This window comes from Drosophila albomicans, chromosome X, assembly GCF_009650485.2.
Source record: "Drosophila albomicans strain 15112-1751.03 chromosome X, ASM965048v2, whole genome shotgun sequence".
Lineage (NCBI taxonomy): Eukaryota > Metazoa > Arthropoda > Insecta > Diptera > Drosophilidae > Drosophila > Drosophila albomicans.
In genome coordinates this window covers 22402581-22422735 of record NC_047627.2, presented here as the reverse complement: position 1 = coordinate 22422735, position 20155 = coordinate 22402581, and the positions used below count along the sequence as shown (strand labels likewise).

At 37.9% G+C, this 20155-nt stretch overlaps 1 protein-coding gene across 9 annotated transcripts in view; it reads right to left on the bottom strand.

Annotated features, from left to right (window-relative positions):
• The window catches only part of LOC117570434 (MAGUK p55 subfamily member 7), an 89252-nt gene that overhangs the window by 4354 nt on the left and 64743 nt on the right, over window positions 1-20155 (bottom strand). For 4 of the 9 annotated variants that reach the window (XM_052006712.1, XM_052006771.1, XM_052006747.1 and 1 more), the window contains 4 exons: window positions 16717-16994; window positions 16539-16630; window positions 15019-16302; window positions 11313-11555 (listed from right to left, as the gene is read on the bottom strand). In XM_052006712.1, the coding sequence (XP_051862672.1) occupies window positions 11313-11555; window positions 15019-16302; window positions 16539-16630; window positions 16717-16994 (1897 nt within the window). Of the gene's footprint in view, window positions 1-4329; window positions 4876-6899; window positions 6949-11312; window positions 11556-15018; window positions 16303-16538; window positions 16631-16716; window positions 16995-20155 lie in introns of those variants that run through there. The other 5 variants (XM_034252102.2, XM_034252115.2, XM_034252110.2 and 2 more) reach the window with 3 other exon arrangements.

Here is a 20155-nt window from a genome sequence, read left to right as displayed (position 1 = left end):
GACATGAAGAATTAGTTCAGCATAATAATCATAAATAAATAGTTGCGGAAGGGAAGCGAGCAAGGTGAGCAAGAGTGAATGGAACATGCGAGTCTCGTTGTTATCGCTGTTAATATTGTTGGTCGCACTTAATCCGCATTCGCGGCAATTGTGCTAATTTAATTAGCGGCTTTCTGTGGCACGCAGACCGCGCGTCAGTGGCAAGTGGATGACCCTACAACTGCACCCAACGACCAATACCCCGCAGTTCAAGCTGCCACTAGCTGTTGCAGCTGCGGCACGAATGCAAAAAACAAACCCAGAACAAAGAGCGAAACAGTTAGAGTGAGTCCGAAACAGAGAGTGAGTGAGAGAGAGAGAGGGGGGAGAGCGATAGAAAGAGAGTAAAAGGATTAGGCGTAGTGCCGCTGTGTCGCTTCTGTGGCATGCAACAAATCCCTGAAGCAGCAGCAACAATGAACAAAACGCATCAAGTGACGTGCTAATGAACATTCCACAGCGAGCTGCAGCAAGCGAGGCGAGGCGAGGTGAGGTGGAAGCAACTGTGAAGCCGCACATGTGCTTTGAGCTGTGCTTGGATTAGGTCAGTGGGTGGCAAACAGTCGTCGGCCAGCGCTTGTCAAACTGTCAACGCACTTGTAAGCAACGCGCAAAGCGCTCGTCAAACTGTTTTGCAAAGCTGTCAGCCTCAGCAAAAGCAATCGATAGGCATTATTTTGTTCTGATCAATTGTTGTTGTTCGATTTGCAAGAGAAATGACACATAAAAATACACACACAATATGTAAATGAAATGATAATAAATATGTCACTTATGTATATTATTCTATGAAGAAAATAAACTTTTGATCTTTCTAGCGTACACTTTTTATGAAGTTTGTACAATAGTTCAAATTGATCTTGTATAATCTGTTGCGTTGTTTATAATCTCATCAACTAAGATTTGATGAATTTAACTAGTTACTATCTTTATGTAAAATTTCGTTAATAACAGTATTTTTTAATTTTTAACACGTAGGTCGTAAGCACTGCTATTTCAAAGTTCACATATATAAACACATTTTATTTCTGTTGGTTCCCAATAATTATCAACATAAAAAAAAAAAATAGTAAATAAAACTGTCATTTTACTTTCAACTTATTTGAAAAAAAAAAAAAACAAAATATTCAAATTGAGTTTCTTCTAATTAAATTAGACTACTAAAATAGAATGCTAAATAATAGTGAAATCGATTATTTATGGTCTATATTCTGAGTTCGTCTTAGTGAGTCTTCACTGTCAGAGCTAAAAGAATGCCAGGTCATTTATTAGTGGTATGGCATAATTAAGTGCCCGGTATCAAGTTGATATATGTATGTTATGTATAAAGCAACTTTGGTGAATGGATTAAGCGCCAGTTGTTTTATTATTTTGCGGTATTTTTTTTTTCTTCTTGTTCTGCGCTCAACTTGCGGCGTGTCAAAGTTGCCAATTTTCGGTTCCGCTTTTGGCCACTTGACCGAGAGTGAGAACGAGTAAGAGAGAGAGAGAGAGAGAGGGAGGTAAAGCTAGAGTGCTGATGAGACCTTTTCGCCCTGCCTCAAATTTCTCACACTTTGTTTTGTTTGTTGCCATCACTTTTGTTGTTGTTGTTGTTGGTATTTTTTGGGATGCGGAAGAAGCAGCAGATAACAACAACAACAAGCGACAAAAAAGAACTTAATTGAATAACAACAACAAAGAACAAGGCAAAACGAAGGCGCTGAAAATTCCACAAAAGAAACAAAAAAATTGCTAAACTTGCATAAGAGCAGAAGACGACGAAGAAGAAGAAGCAGCAACAGCAACATCAGCAGAAATTATGCAGACAGACCCAAGGGGGGAGGGGACAGAAGTTTTCCCCTCTGTGCCGCTCTTCAGACGCGACTGCAAACTTGTGTAGAAGAAGAAAAAACGTAAATGCAATGTGAACCAAATAAAAGTCGAAGTTAAGAGAACAAAACAATACTCGTAATAAATACAAAACAAAAGATGAGACAAGTGGAGGGGCACCGAACAGAAGGGGGGAAGAGACTGTGAAATAGCCATGCGATGGCATTGAAGTGGCATTCTTTAAGAGGTAGAAATATTGTAGTAATCGTAATATTAATATTCATTTCCAAAAATAAAAAAATAAAAGCTCGCTCTCGCTCAAAAAGCGTCGAATGTCGAGCAGAGCTTTAAGTTAAAGTCATAATCATAATAAATTATAAATAAGGAATACTAAAAAATATGGAATAAATAACAAAAAAAATATTGTTAATACGTAATAAAATATAAATAATCATTAATAAGTAATCAATTATAAATATGTATAATAATATATGTACATCTAAAGAAATTAAAAATTACTCTCGGTCAAACAGCGTCGAATAGAATACGATCCCAGGTAGAAGTATCATGAGTCATAAATTATAGAAAATAAATAATAACTACTAAATGATCCATAAAAAATAATAAATTATAAATGATAACATATATATAATAAATATTTAATAATAAATTATAAATAATAATAAAATAATAAATACTAAATAACTAATCAGTACTAAGTATTAAATATTGAATGAATAACATAATTATTATAATAAAAAATATATACATATAAGAGATAATAAGAATCTCTCCCCCTCAAACAGCGTCGAATAGAATACGAGCTGCCTCAAGCCTCCAGATCGATCTCATGGCATTAACCAACACTGGCTGTCAGTGCTGCTCCGTTACAACTCCCCTCTCTCTATCTCTCTCTGTCGCTCTTTCTCTCACAACTACCCTGTCAATGTCACTCTTTTGATCCCCCGCTATAGATCAAGCGTAAAGCCCACTCGACTCGCCGAGCACATCAATCACCACAGCAACAACAACAACAATTTAAGCAACACCAATAACATTTACTGAAATTAACATTAGTTGTTGTTCGCAGGTATAAACCATGACATCATCAACAGCGCCTTCTTGTTCGTCGCACATCGTAAAATAAATATTGAAAAAGCAAAAATAACAACAACAACGACAAAAAAAATACAATTTTATTAACTTTGCCTTATTGTTGTTATTGCGTACTGTAGTATCGCTCAGTGAGGCATAGCAAAGTTTACAACAAAGTTGGCGACATTTGCAAAACTCATTTATAAAGCACCAAAAACTTTGCAAACGAATCGCAAATGAAGTCGCCATAAAAAAAATAGAGTTGAAGAATTCATTTAATTGCAAACAACTAATTAAAACTAATGAAATTTAAACTTTACATTTTCCAGTAACAAAAGCAAATTTGCTTTAGATATTTAAATACACTTTTAACTCATTTAAATGGCACGTATTATAAAATATGATAACTATTCGGAAAGACAAGGAACTGAATAAGTTGACTCCCCTAAATATCTTTTATATGTAAATAGTTAACTTGTAAATAGTTAATTTCATTAAAATTATACATTCTTTTATAGATCTGCCTTATTTCCATTTGAGTAATATTCTATTTTATATTATAATATATACTACAAAAAAAATAATAATATTTCTCGAAAAAATACTCTTAATTTTTAGAAGGAAAGCTATACAAAGATTTTATTTATAAAATAGGTAATGAAAATAGTTGCTTTATTGTTAGAAAATAAAATTGATAATTCCCCAAAATAACAACACTAAACCTTAAAAGTGAAAATCTATCAATCAAAATGTTGCAACGCTAATACTGCAGTTATCATTTATCGATAACAATATCTTTTGTAATATTATAAGAACAAATTAAGCTCAAAAGTATTCTAAGAAACTGTAAAGAAAGTTACTAAAATCTTGCAACGATAAAACTGCACTTATTGTTTATCGATAACCATATTTTATAATAAAAAGTAATAATAATCTGAAATCCACAAAAAAAGATTAAATTTTTCTCAAAAAGTATTCTAAAAAACTGTAACTTTGTCGTGGAATGTAAAAATGCAAATGTTTGCGATAACGACGATAACAACACAGACCGTAGAATATCGTCTATCGATAACAAGTGTGTGTGTGTGTGTTTGTTAATCAACAACTTTTTCTCTATCGCTGGCACATTTATTATGCCCGCCAGTTGTTGTTTCTGCTGCTGTTGCTACTTCTAAGGTTGTTGTTGCTGTTGTTGTTACTGTAAGCAGCGACAGCCAGTTAGCCTACTTTGTTGTTAACTGGTTAGCATACTGGTAGTCAACGAATAGGTAAGTAGATAAAAGCCAGTTTGCGATAGCCAAAGCCTGAAGGTTGTCAACGGGAGCAACACGTTGTGGTTGCTGCTGTTGTTATTCTTGTTGTTGTTGTTGCTGCAACACTTGCCTGTTGTTGTCGCAAACGCATCGAGGAACTTTGACTTTGAATTTGTGTGCCACGACGCAGCGAAGAGCCATTTCTCTGTGGCGTTGCTGTCGTTGAAGATGCTGCACGTTGTTGGAGTTGTTGTTGCTGTTGTTGCAATTGCTCGATGGTTGCTGCTGCTCCATTGCCGTTCATATCACAATATTTGTTGTAGCTATTGCTGTTGTTGTTGTTCAAATTGGCGCTCAGTTTATCATTCTCCTTCTCGAGCAGCAATTGCTGCACTTTGCTGTTGTTGTTGCTGTTGCTCATGTTGTTGATGTTGCTCATGTTGCTGTTGTTGTTGCAGAGCACTGGCAACCGGCTGGGCGTTGTTGTTGCTTCTGTGGCTGCGGCATCAGCTGCAACATTTGTGGTCTCCAATGTTATGTGCAGCGTCGATAGCACCATGTTATCGTTATCGTAATCGTTGCTCTCGTTATCTTTATCGTTATCGCTATCGATATTTTTCACTTTTTGTTTTACGACTCTTTTTACTACACTGTTCACTTCACATTGTTGCGACTGCTTGAAAAATATTTCAAGTTGATTTTTCGATTATGTTTCTTCGCATTGACCTCACTTTGCCACGCCCCACAACAAACCCCTTCGAAACTTTCCAAACTATGCAAATAGCCGCCCCAAATACAAGTCGTCTTCTTCTTCTTCAACCATTGACAGCTGCAACGCATAAATTTGAATATGAACAAACTTTTTTTTCGGGTTTTGTGGCTCAAAATGAAATGCAACTTAATGCGCATTTAAATGCAGCAACTGTTGCTGTTGTTGTTGTTGTTGTTGCTATTGTAATTGCAGTTGCGAGTGCCAACAACAACAACAACAACAATGCAGTTCAATTCGAAAGCGAAAGCTGCAATTGTTCTTTTCTTCAACAGCAACATCAACAGCAACAGCAATCTGAGCAGCAGCAGCAGCCGCATTTCCACTCGACAAAACACTCGCAGCTTTTTACTTTGTTTTCGTTTTTTTTTTTGTGCTTCTTTTTTATGCATTTCATTTTACATAATTGTTATTTACGTGTGTTGCATTGCAAACTGAGTCTTTTTTTATACTTTTCGTTAACGTTTACATTTTTCGTTGTTTATTTTTGTAAAGTGTTTTTGTTTTTTTTTTATATTTCTTTTTTTTTCTTTACTATATGTTTATTTACGTCGCTTTATTGTTTTTATATTTCTTATTTATTTTTATCATATTATTTATTTTCTCTGATTTATAATTATTTTGTATTATATATCTCATTCTTTTATTTTATTACATTTTTTATTTACTTCGTATTAGTTTTTCTCAAAAACTATTCTAAAAATCTGTTAAGAACGTTGCTAACTTCAGAAATCTCTAATCACGGAATGTAAAAATTGAAATATTTGCAATGATCAAACTGCAATTATCGTTTATCGATAATAATTTATTATAGTATAACAAAGCAAAGGAAGTTATGTTTTCCTCAAAAATTATTCTAAAAAAGCTAAGTTAAGATTGTTATTAACTGTAGAATTCTTTTTTCGTGGAAGGCAATGTTTTTTTTTTATATTTTTCATTAACATTTTTAGTAGTTTACTTTTGTCAATTGATTTTATTTGTCATATTCCTTATTGTTTTTTTTTATGATATTGTTTATTTAATTCGCATTACTTTTTTTTTACTATTATATTTTGTATTCTTTTTTTTATGATATTTTTTATTTAATTCGCATTACTTTTTTTTTACTATTATATTTTGTATTCTTTTTTTTTATGATATTCTTTATTTACTTCGCTTTATATTTTTCATATTTCTTATTCTTTTTTTATCATATTGTTTATTTATTTTGCATTATTTCTCCGCAGTTGTTTTGTGTGTTGTTGTGTTTATTGAATGCGAATTGCGAATTGTGAGTCAGCCACGAAATTCCTTTCGACTTTTTTTTTTGCTTTGATTGCTGTTGTGCATAATTTTGCTGCTGCTGTTGTTGCTGTTGATGTTGCTGTTGCTACTCTTCAGCAATTGTTGCTGCAGAAACAAAAGTTTGTGTTCTATGCTGCTGCTGTTGATGTTGCTGTTGCATAAGTTTTTCATAAACAATAACTTTGGTTGTTGTTAGCTGACAACAGTGGGCCACGCCCACAGCGCCCACAATGTAAATTTGTTGCAGTTGTGATTTATTTTGCGACGTGCTTTCAGCGCAAATGTGGACACGCCTTAATTTCTACCAAAACTGTATTCACTTCCCCGACAAAAAAAAAAAAAAAACAGAAAAAGAAACGAAAACAAATTGCACATAAAAAATAAAACAGTTGGCTCTCAAACCGTAGCTAGCTTATACAATGCAATGACTGTAAAACTGTATTTGGGCGGCTGCTTTGCAGTCTTATGAGGCGTGGCAAGAACGCACTTCAAAGTCGGTTTAAATAATGCAAATCACACGCACACACGCACAACAACAAAAAAGTGTAAATAAATGAATTTAATAATTTTTTAAGTATTTTCATGTATTGCACAAAGTTTGTAGAAAACATTTAAGCTTATCGCCTGCAACGCACACACACACATACAGTCACCGTGACACACGCACGTTTTGGGCCGCGACTGAAAATTGCGGCCGATCGCAGAACGCGTAGAAAAACAACTAAAAATGCCAGCTGAAAAATCATAACAAATGAGCGATAAACCGCTGTCTTGCTGTCTCTGTGTGTGTGTGTGTGTGTGTGTGTGTGTGTGTGTGTGTGTGTGTGTGTGTGTGTGTGTGTAGACACCATCCCTCTCCCTACCTTCTCCCCTTTTACGGCGCCACCCGCTCGCTCTCTCTCTCCCATTCTACAACGTTCCCCCCCCCCCCCCTCTCACCCTGCTTTGCCATTCAAGTGCTCAGCGACAGCGACAACTGAGACTGAGTGTAAACTGAGCACGAGTGCGAAAGAGTATGTGTGTGTGTACAGGTGAGTGTGTGTGTGTGTGTGTGTGCGAGTCGAGTGGGTAGTGTGTGTGTCTGTGTGTGTGTGTGAGCCAAGTTAGCGGCCGCTGTCGTTGCGAGACCAAAAAGCAACAACGACATCAACAATTGAAACAAGTAGAGAAGCGAGTACCCAAGTGTGACTGACTATGAAATACCCCTTATCAGAAACAAACTTTGTAAATATTTCTTGATAATCGCTTTACAAAGCAGAAAATAAAACTTTGTACATACTTTATGATATGATATGTACATACTGTACAACAAGAAAGTCTATAAATATTATTCTGCCACTTTTGTACACAGTGAAAAAAATTTAGATTGAAAACTAGATTGCAATTCTTTTTTTGGTTCAATTTTGTACTCATCGCATTTTAGCACGCTTTTCTAAACACTTTCTAGACATTCTAGTGCAGACTCTTTTGTTGAATATTATTATTGTAACATATATTATCAAGAGAATGAATGCTTTTTGTCTAGTCGTTTTGCAATAATATATTTAATAATGATTTTGCCAAAATTTGAAATGGGTCTTTAATACTAATATAAGAATTGGGCTCCTCAACCAATTGATCTTAGCAAAATGGTAAGAAATTTAATGTGAAAATGGAATAATATCGATTTATGATTATAATGAAGTTATTGTTTTCTTGCCATAAAACATTATTCTAATTTTTATGCAAATTTTGAATGCGTCTTGGCTTAAATGACGACTTTGAAACAGTGGAATTTGACAAAAACGCATTTTTTAGTATCTCTTTAAATGGTTAAATTACCATTTTAAACTAAAGTGAAAAGTGGCAACCACGCATTTTATCGTACCTCTTTAAATATACTAAATGCAAACATTCAATATAAATGCTATTAATACGACACATTCTCAGACAAAAAACGAAAAACTAAATATTGCTTTATATAGAAATAATCAAAAGGTATTTGAATGCAACTGTTGCTAATAATAATTGCAAATCTCGACTGTTGATGCAACTTTAAGCAGGTGAAAAAGTCGTGAATCCCCATCAACTTTTAGTTAATGGGTATTCAAATAAAATAACTCGCAAAGTGTAAAACAAAATGCGATGTGTGTGTGTGTGTGTTTGTGTGTATGTGTGTGCACATTCACGTCTCTCCAGCAGCGAACGTTGGCAACCCGTTGACGTCGTCGTCGTCGTCGCCGTCACCGTCGCGTCGTCGCGTCGTCGCGTCGCATAAACAAACAGCAACAGCAACAGCAATAGCACAAAAAAAATTGTTTAACTAATTTGCGTAGTTGAAGCAACAACAATAATGAAAAACAAAAAACAAAAAAAAAATGCCGCAAAGCGAAAGACAAAACCTAGCTGAAAAGTAACATACGACCACAATGAATGAGAAGAGCAAAGACAACAACAATTGGCAAGAAGATAAAGAAGAAGAAGCAAAGCAGAGAACAGCAAACAGCAACAACAAAGATCAACATCAGCTGCAGCAACGACAACCCTTAAAACACAGCTGAGCTGGACGAGAGCAAACAGATGCGACTAAAAAATACCTCGCAGCCAAAAGCAGTGCAAATATCTGCATCAAGTGACCAAAAACGAAAAGCGAGTACTAACGACTGTTTGCTACCCTGTAATATAGAGATATAGTGTACAGTTTACACTTTGTCAAATCGAAATCAGATTTAACTCAAGTTAACCATAAAATCAATAGAAACCATTTAAGAGTAAAGCTTATAAATTCTCGCTGTTCTCGCTGGCTTCACTCACTCTCTTTCCCCTTTCTTTGTACCCCCTTCTTCACACCTTCTTCATCGTACCTTCTTTTGTCTTCACCCGTGTTTTCACTGTGAATGCAAGGCTTCAGTTTAGCCTTCTTCTTTCGCTCTCGCTCTCGCTCTCACTCTCTCTTTTCACTGCCCACTCTCTGTGCGTGTGTTTGTTTGTTGTCTTTAAATGCTCATTAACGTCGCGCAGTTTGAGCTGCCCGCCACGCTTCAGTGACTGTGCAACTGTGTGCGCTTTTTTGTTTTGTTTTTAATTAATTAAGCATTTAGCGTTACTTTTCCCGTTGCTTTGTATACGCTTTTTTCTCTCTCTCTCCCTCTTTGTCTTTCCCTCTATCTTTGTCTCCCACACGCAGACAATTCGATTAAAAGTTTGCATAATTAATCATTGCATTTAACAATTTCCTTCGCCATGAGTAATACTTGGCTCCCCCTCTCTCTCCCTCTCCCACTCTCAGTATAAGCCACGCTCAACGCCCACGCACTTCAAATACCTGTTATTGTTATTATTACAGTTGTTCCCCCTTCTTTCATTCTTCCCCTCTTCCTGTCGCGCACATTTCAAGTGCGGCAGCAGTACAAAACAAAAAATATATAAAAAGTTGTTGAATAAGTTTTATTCACGCTGCGCCTTTCTGATAAAACCAACCCCTCCCCATCCATTTCCCCTCTTCCCTCATTTCCCTTCCCTACACTGATTGTCTTTTTTTCGTTGTTGTTCTTCGCTTTGCGTGTGGTAAACTTTGTCATAGTTTTGCCTGCTGTCCACAGTTGGAGAGCCACTGCACGCGTAAATGGTCAATGGCCCAGCGCGCCGAGAATCAGAACGAAACACAACCTGGTAAAGACGGAGGGAGGGGGAGAGAGAGAGTAGAGGGGTAACCGGAAGCGTTGCCATAGTCGCCGCCTTCATCGGTTGTCCATTGTCGCAGGGCAAACAAAAGGTGCTATCAAACTAGCAGCAGCAACAGCGAGAAGAGGGGGAGGGAGGGGAGAATCGGGTCGTGTGGCATGTGGCACGGTGTGCGGTGTGGCATGCGGAACTGCCTCGGCTACCTGCTGTGCATGCCAATGACTATTTCTACAGGGGGCATGCACTTAACTCAACTCAACTCAACTGTGACCATGTTCAATGTTCAGAAATTGCAGCTCTGTCCGCAGTTTGACAGCCACTGCAGGTGTGCTTGCGGTTTGGGAGTGATTAACTGCTTATGTGCTCCATATGCAGTAAATATTTCGTTTTGTCAACGAGCTATAAACTACGCAAACAATCTGCTTTACACCTCGATTCAATTTAAAGCATCTTTTCGAAAGTAACTTTAAAATACTTATGAAACATACATTGAAAAAAAAAACAATTTCTAAAATCAAGAAAAATCGTCTTAAGACTACTTTAAGAACAAATTCTTAACACTATGAACATACGTTTGAGAAATGCCAAATTATCAAAATTACAAAAAATTACAAAATTCTATAATCCATCGAAATTCCTATTCAGTTTTTACCTAATTTTCAGTATTTTCGTTTATAGCTCAGTTAGTCGAGCTGTCGCGATGTTTTCCTCTTATTATTAAGAACTTGGCTCTTGTAACAAATGTTCTTGAAATCAAGATGTGTTTTCTTACATTAGGATTTTGGGTACTAAGACCAAAATATTGATTTTATAAATTTTTTTTAGAGTATGTTAAAAAATACAACATTCTAAAAACTCCGTTGATAAACAATGAAAATTAATCATAGTAAATATTTGGTTTACTAATGAAGTAAATATAACATTTTCTGGGCACATCTTTCAAGGCACATCTACACAAATCAATGTTAATATTTGAATATTTGAATATATATGAAAAGTATGGATAAAATGCTGTAATTCAAAGAATTACTTAAAGTAAGTGAAAACCTGTACAATTTTATAATTACCTTAACAACACAGGGAAAGTGAATGAAAATAAAACCAAACGTTTAAGTGTCAGCTGAACAATAAAATGCTTATTAGATAAACATTTTCAGTCAGTCCGATTAAGATGCCAATATAATAAAATGAAATAGTAATAAATAAGAATTATTTGCGCTATGCTCTTCACCTCAAATTCAACTTCTAAGCGAATGCGTTACGCTTCACAGTTTGGCACGCGCTTTACAGTTGTGCAGTCATACGCATAACGCAGAAAACTTTTCGTAGCCTAACCAACAGGCGCAGTTGTGAAAGGGGTCGAAGAATGAATAATTACGCTGTTGCGTTGCACTCACCTGATATTTCTTAATGCTGTCCAACTGCTCCAATGTGGGTTCCACAATTTGCGCAATTTGTTGCTGCTGTTGCAGTGGATGTTGTGGTTGCTGTTGCTGCTGTTGCTGCAGTTGTCCGTTGCCACCCGTTGGGGCACGTCGATCGGGCAACTGAGGCGCGGGGGCGCAATTGATGAGACGTCCGTCCTTCTCAATGCGCAGATGATCACGAGGCGGTGGCACAGGCTTTGAGTTGCCATTCAGCTGAGTGAGTGAGACAGCGATAGGGAGTTAAAGAGAGAGAAAGAGATACATGGAACATAATTAGTTGAAGTCTTTTTTTTTATACTAAGCATGTTTGTTCCTTATGTGTGTGTGTGTGTGTATGTTATGCACATGTATTTGTGTGGCATGTATGCGTATGTATGTGTGTGTGTGTGTGTTGCTGATGACTGTTGCTGCTGTTATTGTTGCTGCTGCTGCTGTGGTTGTTGTGGTTGCTGTTGCTGGTTGCTGTTATCTTTCGTCGGCTGCTTTTCTTCGCTGCTCTTTTTTAATTAAGTTTCTCCCCCACACAGAGACTGAGCAACAGAAATACATTTAATACATCCACGATACAAACATATATACATATACATATATATATCCTTGTCCATAAATAACACTGGACCTTGGCTGGTTGGTTGCTGATGGTAAGGTGGAAAGGTGGGAAAGAGCGCACACACACAAATGCAATTACCCTTTGATTTGATTCATTCTTCATTCATTCATTCATTGCTCTGCATTGTCAATTTGTTGCCTGTTTGCCTGTTTGTTGTTGTTGTTGTTGTTGCGCCCTTAACTATCTATCAGCCCCATGCACAAGTTGTTCTCGTTGCTGTTGTTGTTGTTGTTGTTGTTGCAGTTGCTGTTGCTGCTTTTCAACCCCAGCAACGTTTTTTTTTTTGTGTTGCTTTTGCAAAATTTATCGACAACGAATTCTTTATAAATTACTCGAGTGTTTTTCTTACTATTTCTTTTTTTGTTTTGTTTTGTTTTGCACACACACACATATACACAAAGAAAGAGACAGAGAGAGAGGGAAGAGGAGACAACAGACAGCTTATGGGCATATGGAAGCGACATCGTGTGGGCGGGCGGGGGATTGTTGTGAGGGTGGAGGTGTTCTTGAAGGCAGCTTAGGATTATGTTGCTAACGAGGGCAACGTTGCAACGCAACAACGTCTCACGCTGGAAGGCATTCAACGGGGGGCGGTGGAGGAGGGAGAGGGTGGGCAGTGGGGCGTGGGCGTGGAATTAGGCCAGCTACAGTTGCCAGCGTGCCAACAACACACCAACCCACTCTTCTCCTCCCCTCTCCTAAACCCTGAGACAAAAATATGGCCAGAAGAGAGAAATCAAATCAACTTTGTAGGCGAGGGGAGTGCCAAAAAGCTGAAGAGAAAATGAAAGAAAAGCTCGTTGATGACAGAGACAAAGATATTTGGAAAAGTAAACTAAAGATTTGCCTAAATCAATATGTAGATTGCCAATAAATTTTGATAATTGTTGCAAAATGTTGCAAAAGGAGTCGAGAGACTGAGAAATATATTTCTCACTTTTATATTAATTTGGTATATTTCAGTATTTTTACGGAACATTAATTCTTTTGCTTTTTTTAAATCTGTTTTGCTTGTCAATTTTTGTAATATACTTCATATTTGGTATATTTTAGAAGTTTGTTGGTATATTAATTTGGTATATTTTAGTATTTTCACGTGACATCAATTGTTGCTAAATGTTGCAAAAGGAATTGGGAAAGAATTACTTATCAACTTTAAAAGATATTTCCTCATTAATAATTAAAAATGTAGACAAACAAGGAAATAATTAGAATTAATTTAAAGCTTATTCCTAAAGACATTTCTCAATCTGTTAAGATGCCAACAATTCTATAATTATTGCAATATAGAATGAAATAGTCAAAGGTTTTTTTCCCTAACTTGAAAATGTGTATCGTAATTTATTTGTAAAGATATCTTGAAATCGATAGAAATGGGAATATTTTATGTCAAAGAATATAAAAAATATACAATTTAATAAGTGAACTTTGTCTAAAAAGTTATTCTTAAATCAATAAGTTGTGAAGACTTTAAAGAAAAGATAAAGTGATATAAATATTTTTCCAAAAGATTTTCCTCAATCTATAGTTCAGGACTTTGAATATTTGGCAAATTTTCAACTATTTTTTATTAATGCTTTCAGCAAGTAATATTGGAATAATTGCCAACATTTTGCTTGAGGATATTTTAAGTGACAATTCGTTTGGGCCATCAAAAGAAAAATATGGAATACAATCTGCATTAACGAGAAATAGACACAAATCGCAGACAAATTGCGTGTGCTAGAAATCAAGGCAAAAGTTTATGAATAATGAACGTAAAAAAATGAAATGAAGAAAAAATTGAAGCAAAATAAAAAGTGGTAGGAAAAACTGAAGCAAAATGCGGAAATTGCAGCAATAAAGCTGTTGTTGTTGTTGTTGTTGTTGTTGTAGGTTCTGCTGTCGCTGCTGTTGGCGTGTGAGAAACTCAAAGAGAAAGAGAGAGCGAGGGGGGAGAGGAGAGCGAGGGGGGAGAGGAGAGCGGAAATGCCAATGAAATGCAAATTGCAGCTGATTTATGTCATAAATGGCAGCAAATGACGCGACAAAAGGAAGTCAAAACGACACAGCGTCAGGAGAGAGAAAGGTAGAGAGGTAGAGAGAGAAAGAGAGAGAGAGGGGAGACTAATCGACTGTTGCCACCGTCTGGGGCATGGCCTGTTGCAAGTGGGTCGCGGCAGTAATTTTTGCGCTGCGATTCATAAATGACGCGGTCGAAACTTAAACTAGGACAGAACAGAGAAAGAGAAAGTAGGAGAAAATACAATGGGGGAGAGAAATGAGAGAAGAACGAAAAGACAAAAAGCGAGAAAGAAAGAGAGAAGGCAGGCGATGAAGAGATGTATAGAGGAGAGAAGAAAGTACAAGCAGACATATAAAAAGAAGTGTATAAGTGACTGAGAAAGGGAATGCAAGACAGAAGGGAGGAAATAAAGAGATGCAGAAGAGTTATAAGGAGCAATAAAGAAGAAATTTACAAGGATAAATAAGGAAAAAAGAGAGAGAATGTAGAGAGCAAGAGTTAAATGAAGAGTTGCTTGGAAAGAGTGAACAGAGAAACAAGATGTAAAAGGATGAAGAAGGAAGCAAAGCAAGAGTAAAGAAGAAGCAAAGTAGAGAGAAGATAGCAGGGAGAAAAACAAAGAAAGTGATAAAGAGATGAGAAAGAGTGGGTAAGGGAGAGAGAACAAAAGAATATAGGCAGAGAAAGATTTAGAGATGGGAATCGAAGAAAGTAGAGAAGAAAGAAAAAGGAAGAGAGACAAGGGAGTAAAAAAGCAAAAAAGGCGAGAAATGTTGAGCACAAAAGGAGAGGGAAAGCTAGTAGAGAGACAAGGAAAATCAGAGAGGAAAGAGAAAAAGAGACAGAAGTCGGAGAAACGCACAAAAGAGAGGCGCAAAGAGGAGAGAAAGTTAGAGAGAGCGGAGAAACGCACAAAAGAGAGGCGCAAAGTTAGAGAGAGCGGAGATACGCACAAGAGAGTGGAGAGTGGAAAGAGAGGCGCAGAGAAGGGAGACATTCAATTAGCGTAGAAGGAGAGAGAGAGAGGCAGAAGAGAGTACAAATTGTGGTTGTTGTTATACCTCATCAGCAATGCGCTTGCCATCGCTTGCAGCAACCGTTGCCGGTGCAGCAGTAGCAGCAACTGTGGTTGCTGGCGTCGTGGAGTGCGTGGAGAGAGCCAGCGAGGAGAGCGTTGTGTGGGCCGTCGACGAGCTGGCATTGGAGAGCAGCGAGGCGCGCGAGGAGAGATGCGGGGGTGGCGGATAACGCGGCGGCGTCTTTACCATCTCAATGAAACTGTCTGGCACATCGACGGGCAACTCGCGATGCTTGCCCAGCAGCAACTGTTGCTGCTTCCCAGTTGTTGCTGTGGGCGACAGCAACAGTTGCTGCTGCTGCTGTTGTTGTTGCTGTTGTGGTTGCTGCTGCTCGTAGCCAGGTGGCGCCAGACTAAGATCATCGGGCACCGTTGAACTGTTGCTGCTGCTGCTGCTGGCGCTGGCAATGTGACTGCTGCTGTGGCTGCTGGTGTGCATTGAGCTGTTGCTGCTGTTCAAACTGTTGCTGTTGCTATTGCTGCTGCCATTATTACTGCTGGTCGTCTGCTTGCTGCCGGTTGCCGCTGTGCTGCTGTTGTTGCTGTTGTTGTTGCTCACCGATTGATGTTGCTGTTGGTGTTGCAAGTGGCGATAGGCAATCGTGCTCAGCGCATCGTCGAAACCACTCGACGCTGGCGAGCTGCTGCCTTTGCTGCTGCGTTGATAGATGCCATCGACAACACACAGCAGCTCATCGGACATGTTGCTGCCGTTGCCATTGCCATTGCCATTGCTGTTGTGGTTGTTGTTGCTGCTGTTACTGTTGGTGTTGCTGCTGTTGCTGTTGCTGTTGCCATTGCCAAAACTTGCTGTTGCTTGCAACTTGTTGCTTGGCGTTTGCTGTTGCGCCGTTTGTGCTGCTGTTGCCGACACCAGCAACTGTTGCTGCTGTTGTGTTGTTGGTTGTGGTTGTTGTTGTTCGGTTTGCAGTTGATTTTCATAGTTTTCGATTTGTTCCAATTTGAATTGTTGTTTTTGATTGTACATATTTTGTGTGGCGACATCGAGTGCAACAATGTTGTTGATTGTAGTTGTTGTTGTTGTTGTGGTGGTGGTTGTTGTTGTTTTTGATGAATGTTGTTGTTGTTGATGTTGATGTTGTTGTTGTTCATGTTGATGTGAAGAATGATATGCAACAATTAACAATTTGTTAGCATGATCATTGTTAGTTTTAGTGGTGTTCTTGGTGGTGTTGTTGGTGGTGTTGTTGGTGGTGGTGGTGATTGAGGTGGTGGTGTTGGTGGTGTGCTTGGTTTTATGGTGTTTCTGTGTGAGTGGTTTTTGGTTGAAATGATGCGGTGCAATTGTGTGATTGAGGTGAAGAAGAGAATGCAATGAGAGTGATGAGTGGTTGTTGTTGTGGTTGTTGTGAATGTTGTTGTGGTTGTTGTTAGCTTAGTTATTTGGTTGTTAGTTGTGGTTAGTGGACTATTGGTGTGTTGGCTATTGCTGGTTGGTGGTTTGGTTGCTTTGGCATTTTAAAAGGCTCATGCTTTGCTTACCTGGGGTGGACGGGGCGGCGGATATCTGGGTGGCGTCTTATTGCGAGCGATAAACGTGTCTGGACAGTCGACGGCCATCTCGCGATGTGGACCTGAAAAACACAGAGAGAGAGAGAGAGAGAGCAGCAATCATTAGTTGTTGCTGTTAGCAGTTGCTGGTTGCTGGTTGCTTGCTCACCGTTATCTTGATTCACCGACAGCATCGTCAGCATTTCCTGATCAATCTCCCTAATATCACTTGAGTGCGTGCGATAATGCTGCGACTGTTGCTGCTGCTGCTGCTGATGTTGTTGTTGCAGTGCCTGTTGCTGCTGCTGTTGCTGTGCCTGTGACAGTTGCTGCTGCTGCTGATGATGGAGGTGATGATGCTGACCGCTGATGTAATCATCCGGCAGACATGGCTTCAGATCATCACCATCAATGACCACAATGCTTGAGCCGGAGCGACGGCGTGGCCTGAAAAATACGTGCAAATAAAATAAATGCCATCAATTAACATCAATCATCAATTACAGTTGCAATTTAATAGGTATAAAATGAGAGCACAGTTGTGCTTTCGTGACCCATAAAGTGTACCCCTTGAATAGCGGGAAATTATGCTATATACTAGAATATTACTTGTATTTATAAGAAATCAATTATCCACTCTTTAAACCTATGCAAAAATAAGACAAGATTTATGCTACCGATTGAAACTAATTTTTTTTCACTTTTGACATTGTTTTGCTCATATTTGGTATATAGTTTAGTATGACTTTGGTATATTTATTCGGTATATTTTAGTATTTTCACAGGATATCAATAGTTTTGCATTTTGATTTGCGTTTGTTTGATATTTAGTTCATTTGTGGTAGATAATTTAGTATTTTGTTGGTATGTTTTAGTATTTTCCGGGATATTAATACTTTTGCATTTGAGACTCTGTTTTGCATGGCAATATTTTGAATATTTCCGTCGTTATTTTTGGTATATTTAAGTATTTTGTTGGTATACCAATTTGGTAAATTAGTATTTTATGGGATATTAATTCTTTTTCATTTTTCACTTTGTTTTGTTTGACAATAGCTTTAAGACATTTCATTATTGGTATATTTTAGTATTTTGTTTGTATCTCAATTCGGTATATGGCAAAAATTTTTACGAAATTATTTAGATGTTACTATTTGTCAATTTAGTTCTTTTTGATTTAAAGCAATTGTAAATGATAGAAATTTCAAATGTAAATAAGAGGAGTAATCAAAAAATATGTTGAATTTTATCTAGAAAGCTTAACTATAATTATATATAATATTAATCTTAAAATGTTTGATGTAAAGTATAAATTGTTTACTTTGACTAAGTTGCAATTGCTTTTCAATTGCGTTCTACTCAATGTTCAATGTTCTTTTGCTAATAAGGGAACATTTTTGTGCAATTTGGAATGCAATTGAGTTCAATTGATTGTCAGCAATTAGCGTGTGGCAATGAAAGGACTTCGAGAGAGGATAAAAGATGCCCGATTGGGAGTGAAATTCCATTGGGGAAAGCGAAGCAGTCGACAAGATTTTCGTGGCAGACATCGATTTGTGCTGTCAATTAGCTGCTGTTGCCACTGTGCCACACACACACACGCATAGACACACTGCCACAAGTTGCACGTCGTCGAGTTCGAGTGCGAAAGTCTGCTTGCAATATATAGATATAGTTTATGTTCAACTGTGTCCGGCTGCTGGAGCTGAGCTTTAATTCCCCAAAGTGAATCCGTTGCAACGCAGCCCACAGTATCCTTGAGATACTTGCCACACACACACAACACACACACAAACATGAGCTGTAGTCGTAAATTTCATTACATTTTCATGCCACATTGACAGCTGCTGTCAAGTGTGCAATGGTCCAGCCAACAAATCGGCTCAGGTGCATTTACCGCGCGCTTACCTCCCCACAGTTCCCCCCTTTTCTCTCCACTCTCTCTATCTATCTTTGTGTGTGTGTGCGAAGGATTTGCCACAAAAGTTTGTGGCATGCTGGGGCTGCGGATGCCGTTGCGAATCTCTTGCCAGCGCAAAGTCATTGATTGCTCTTCTTATTACGAAAACTTGTCTTCTCCTCTCCTATCAACTCTCTTCTCTTCGTGCCCCTCCTCTCTTGCCGCACATTGGGGCAACACACGCATGGCAGTTGCCATTCCTTCTTTATAGAGTGCGCGTAAAAATTACATTTTAATGTGAAGCGAAAATAACGCGCTTAAAAACGATAAAATATCTGAGGAGGAAAATGCCAGGAAAATGCTTTACAATTTTATCATTCTCTTTCTCGATGGGAAATTTGTTGGAAAATTGTTCGAATTTTTCAATTCAATAAACATTTTATTATATTTGCAAAGCGTATGAAAAGTTTTCTATTTAAAATAATGCAGAGATTTGCATTTAGTTAAAATTCTATTTTCTATTTCTATATTCTATATTTCGATATTTTTATATGTCCATATTTAAAAATTCCATATTCCCTATTCCCTATTCCATATTGTATATAAATATTAATGTTTCAGTTCTTTAGAAATGATTTCACATTGAATTAAAGAAATATGTATAAGACAAATACTAAAACGGCAGAGACTCAAAACAACAATTAACTTAATTAAGAAGACATAAAAAGAAATAAGAAAGGCTCAAAATTTATCAATATATATTTGCCTATATAGAACGTTGATACCGGTAGAAATTTTGAGATTCAAAGAAATTTCAAGAAACATAAAATATCTTAGGATTGAATTCAATGAAAAACTACAAAAAGTTAGGCGACCAAAATACTGAAAATTGTATAAAAATGTTCCCCAAAAAGTGAATAGAAGTTTTGCGTGGTTTTGCGACACTGTGCATCTAAGTTTTGTGAAACTTTCGGTGCTCGCTCTCGCTCTCTTCGTGTGTTCGCCAGGGGACAATTTGCGCCTTAATTTGTGCGACTTTTGGCTTAAAGGTTTTAGGCCCCTTTATGAGTGGCATTTGATGTGGCAGGTGTGTGAGGGAGTGTGGCATGGGGCACGCTAATTGCGAGATTGTGCAACAAACTCGGTGTGAATATTGTGACGGGGCCTAAAAGTATGCAACGCCAGAAGCAATTTCCAACGCACGCACAACAAATTGCCTTGGATGGCAAAACTGCAGTCAGCGGGGGCGGGGGGGTGGCAAGTGGGCAGTTGCTGCCACAGGGTGTTGCAAGCTAACCTTGTCAGCAACGTGACCGAACAGCAACGGCATCAGCATCAGCAACAGCAACTCGACTGTCAATGCTGATGTCGCTGTCAATGGCGTGTGGCACGTTTGTCTTTATTTATAGAGAGGCAACAAACAATAACGACAATAACAACAACAACGATGATGACAACAACAACAACAAGGAAAACGTTGCTGTAGATGCATTAAAAAACCGATTTGCGGCAAATGCGCCAATGGCCAAGACAATTTAATTTGCGTAACAGCCGAAGGACGCAAGCTGGTCAAAAGGGACTCTGCCAATGAATGTGAATACAAATACAAATGCAAATGCGAATAGCAAACAGATGTGAGACAGGGGAAGATAGATAGAGCGAGAGGCAAAGCTGCAGCAGCTGAATCATTTGTAAAACTTGATGCAGC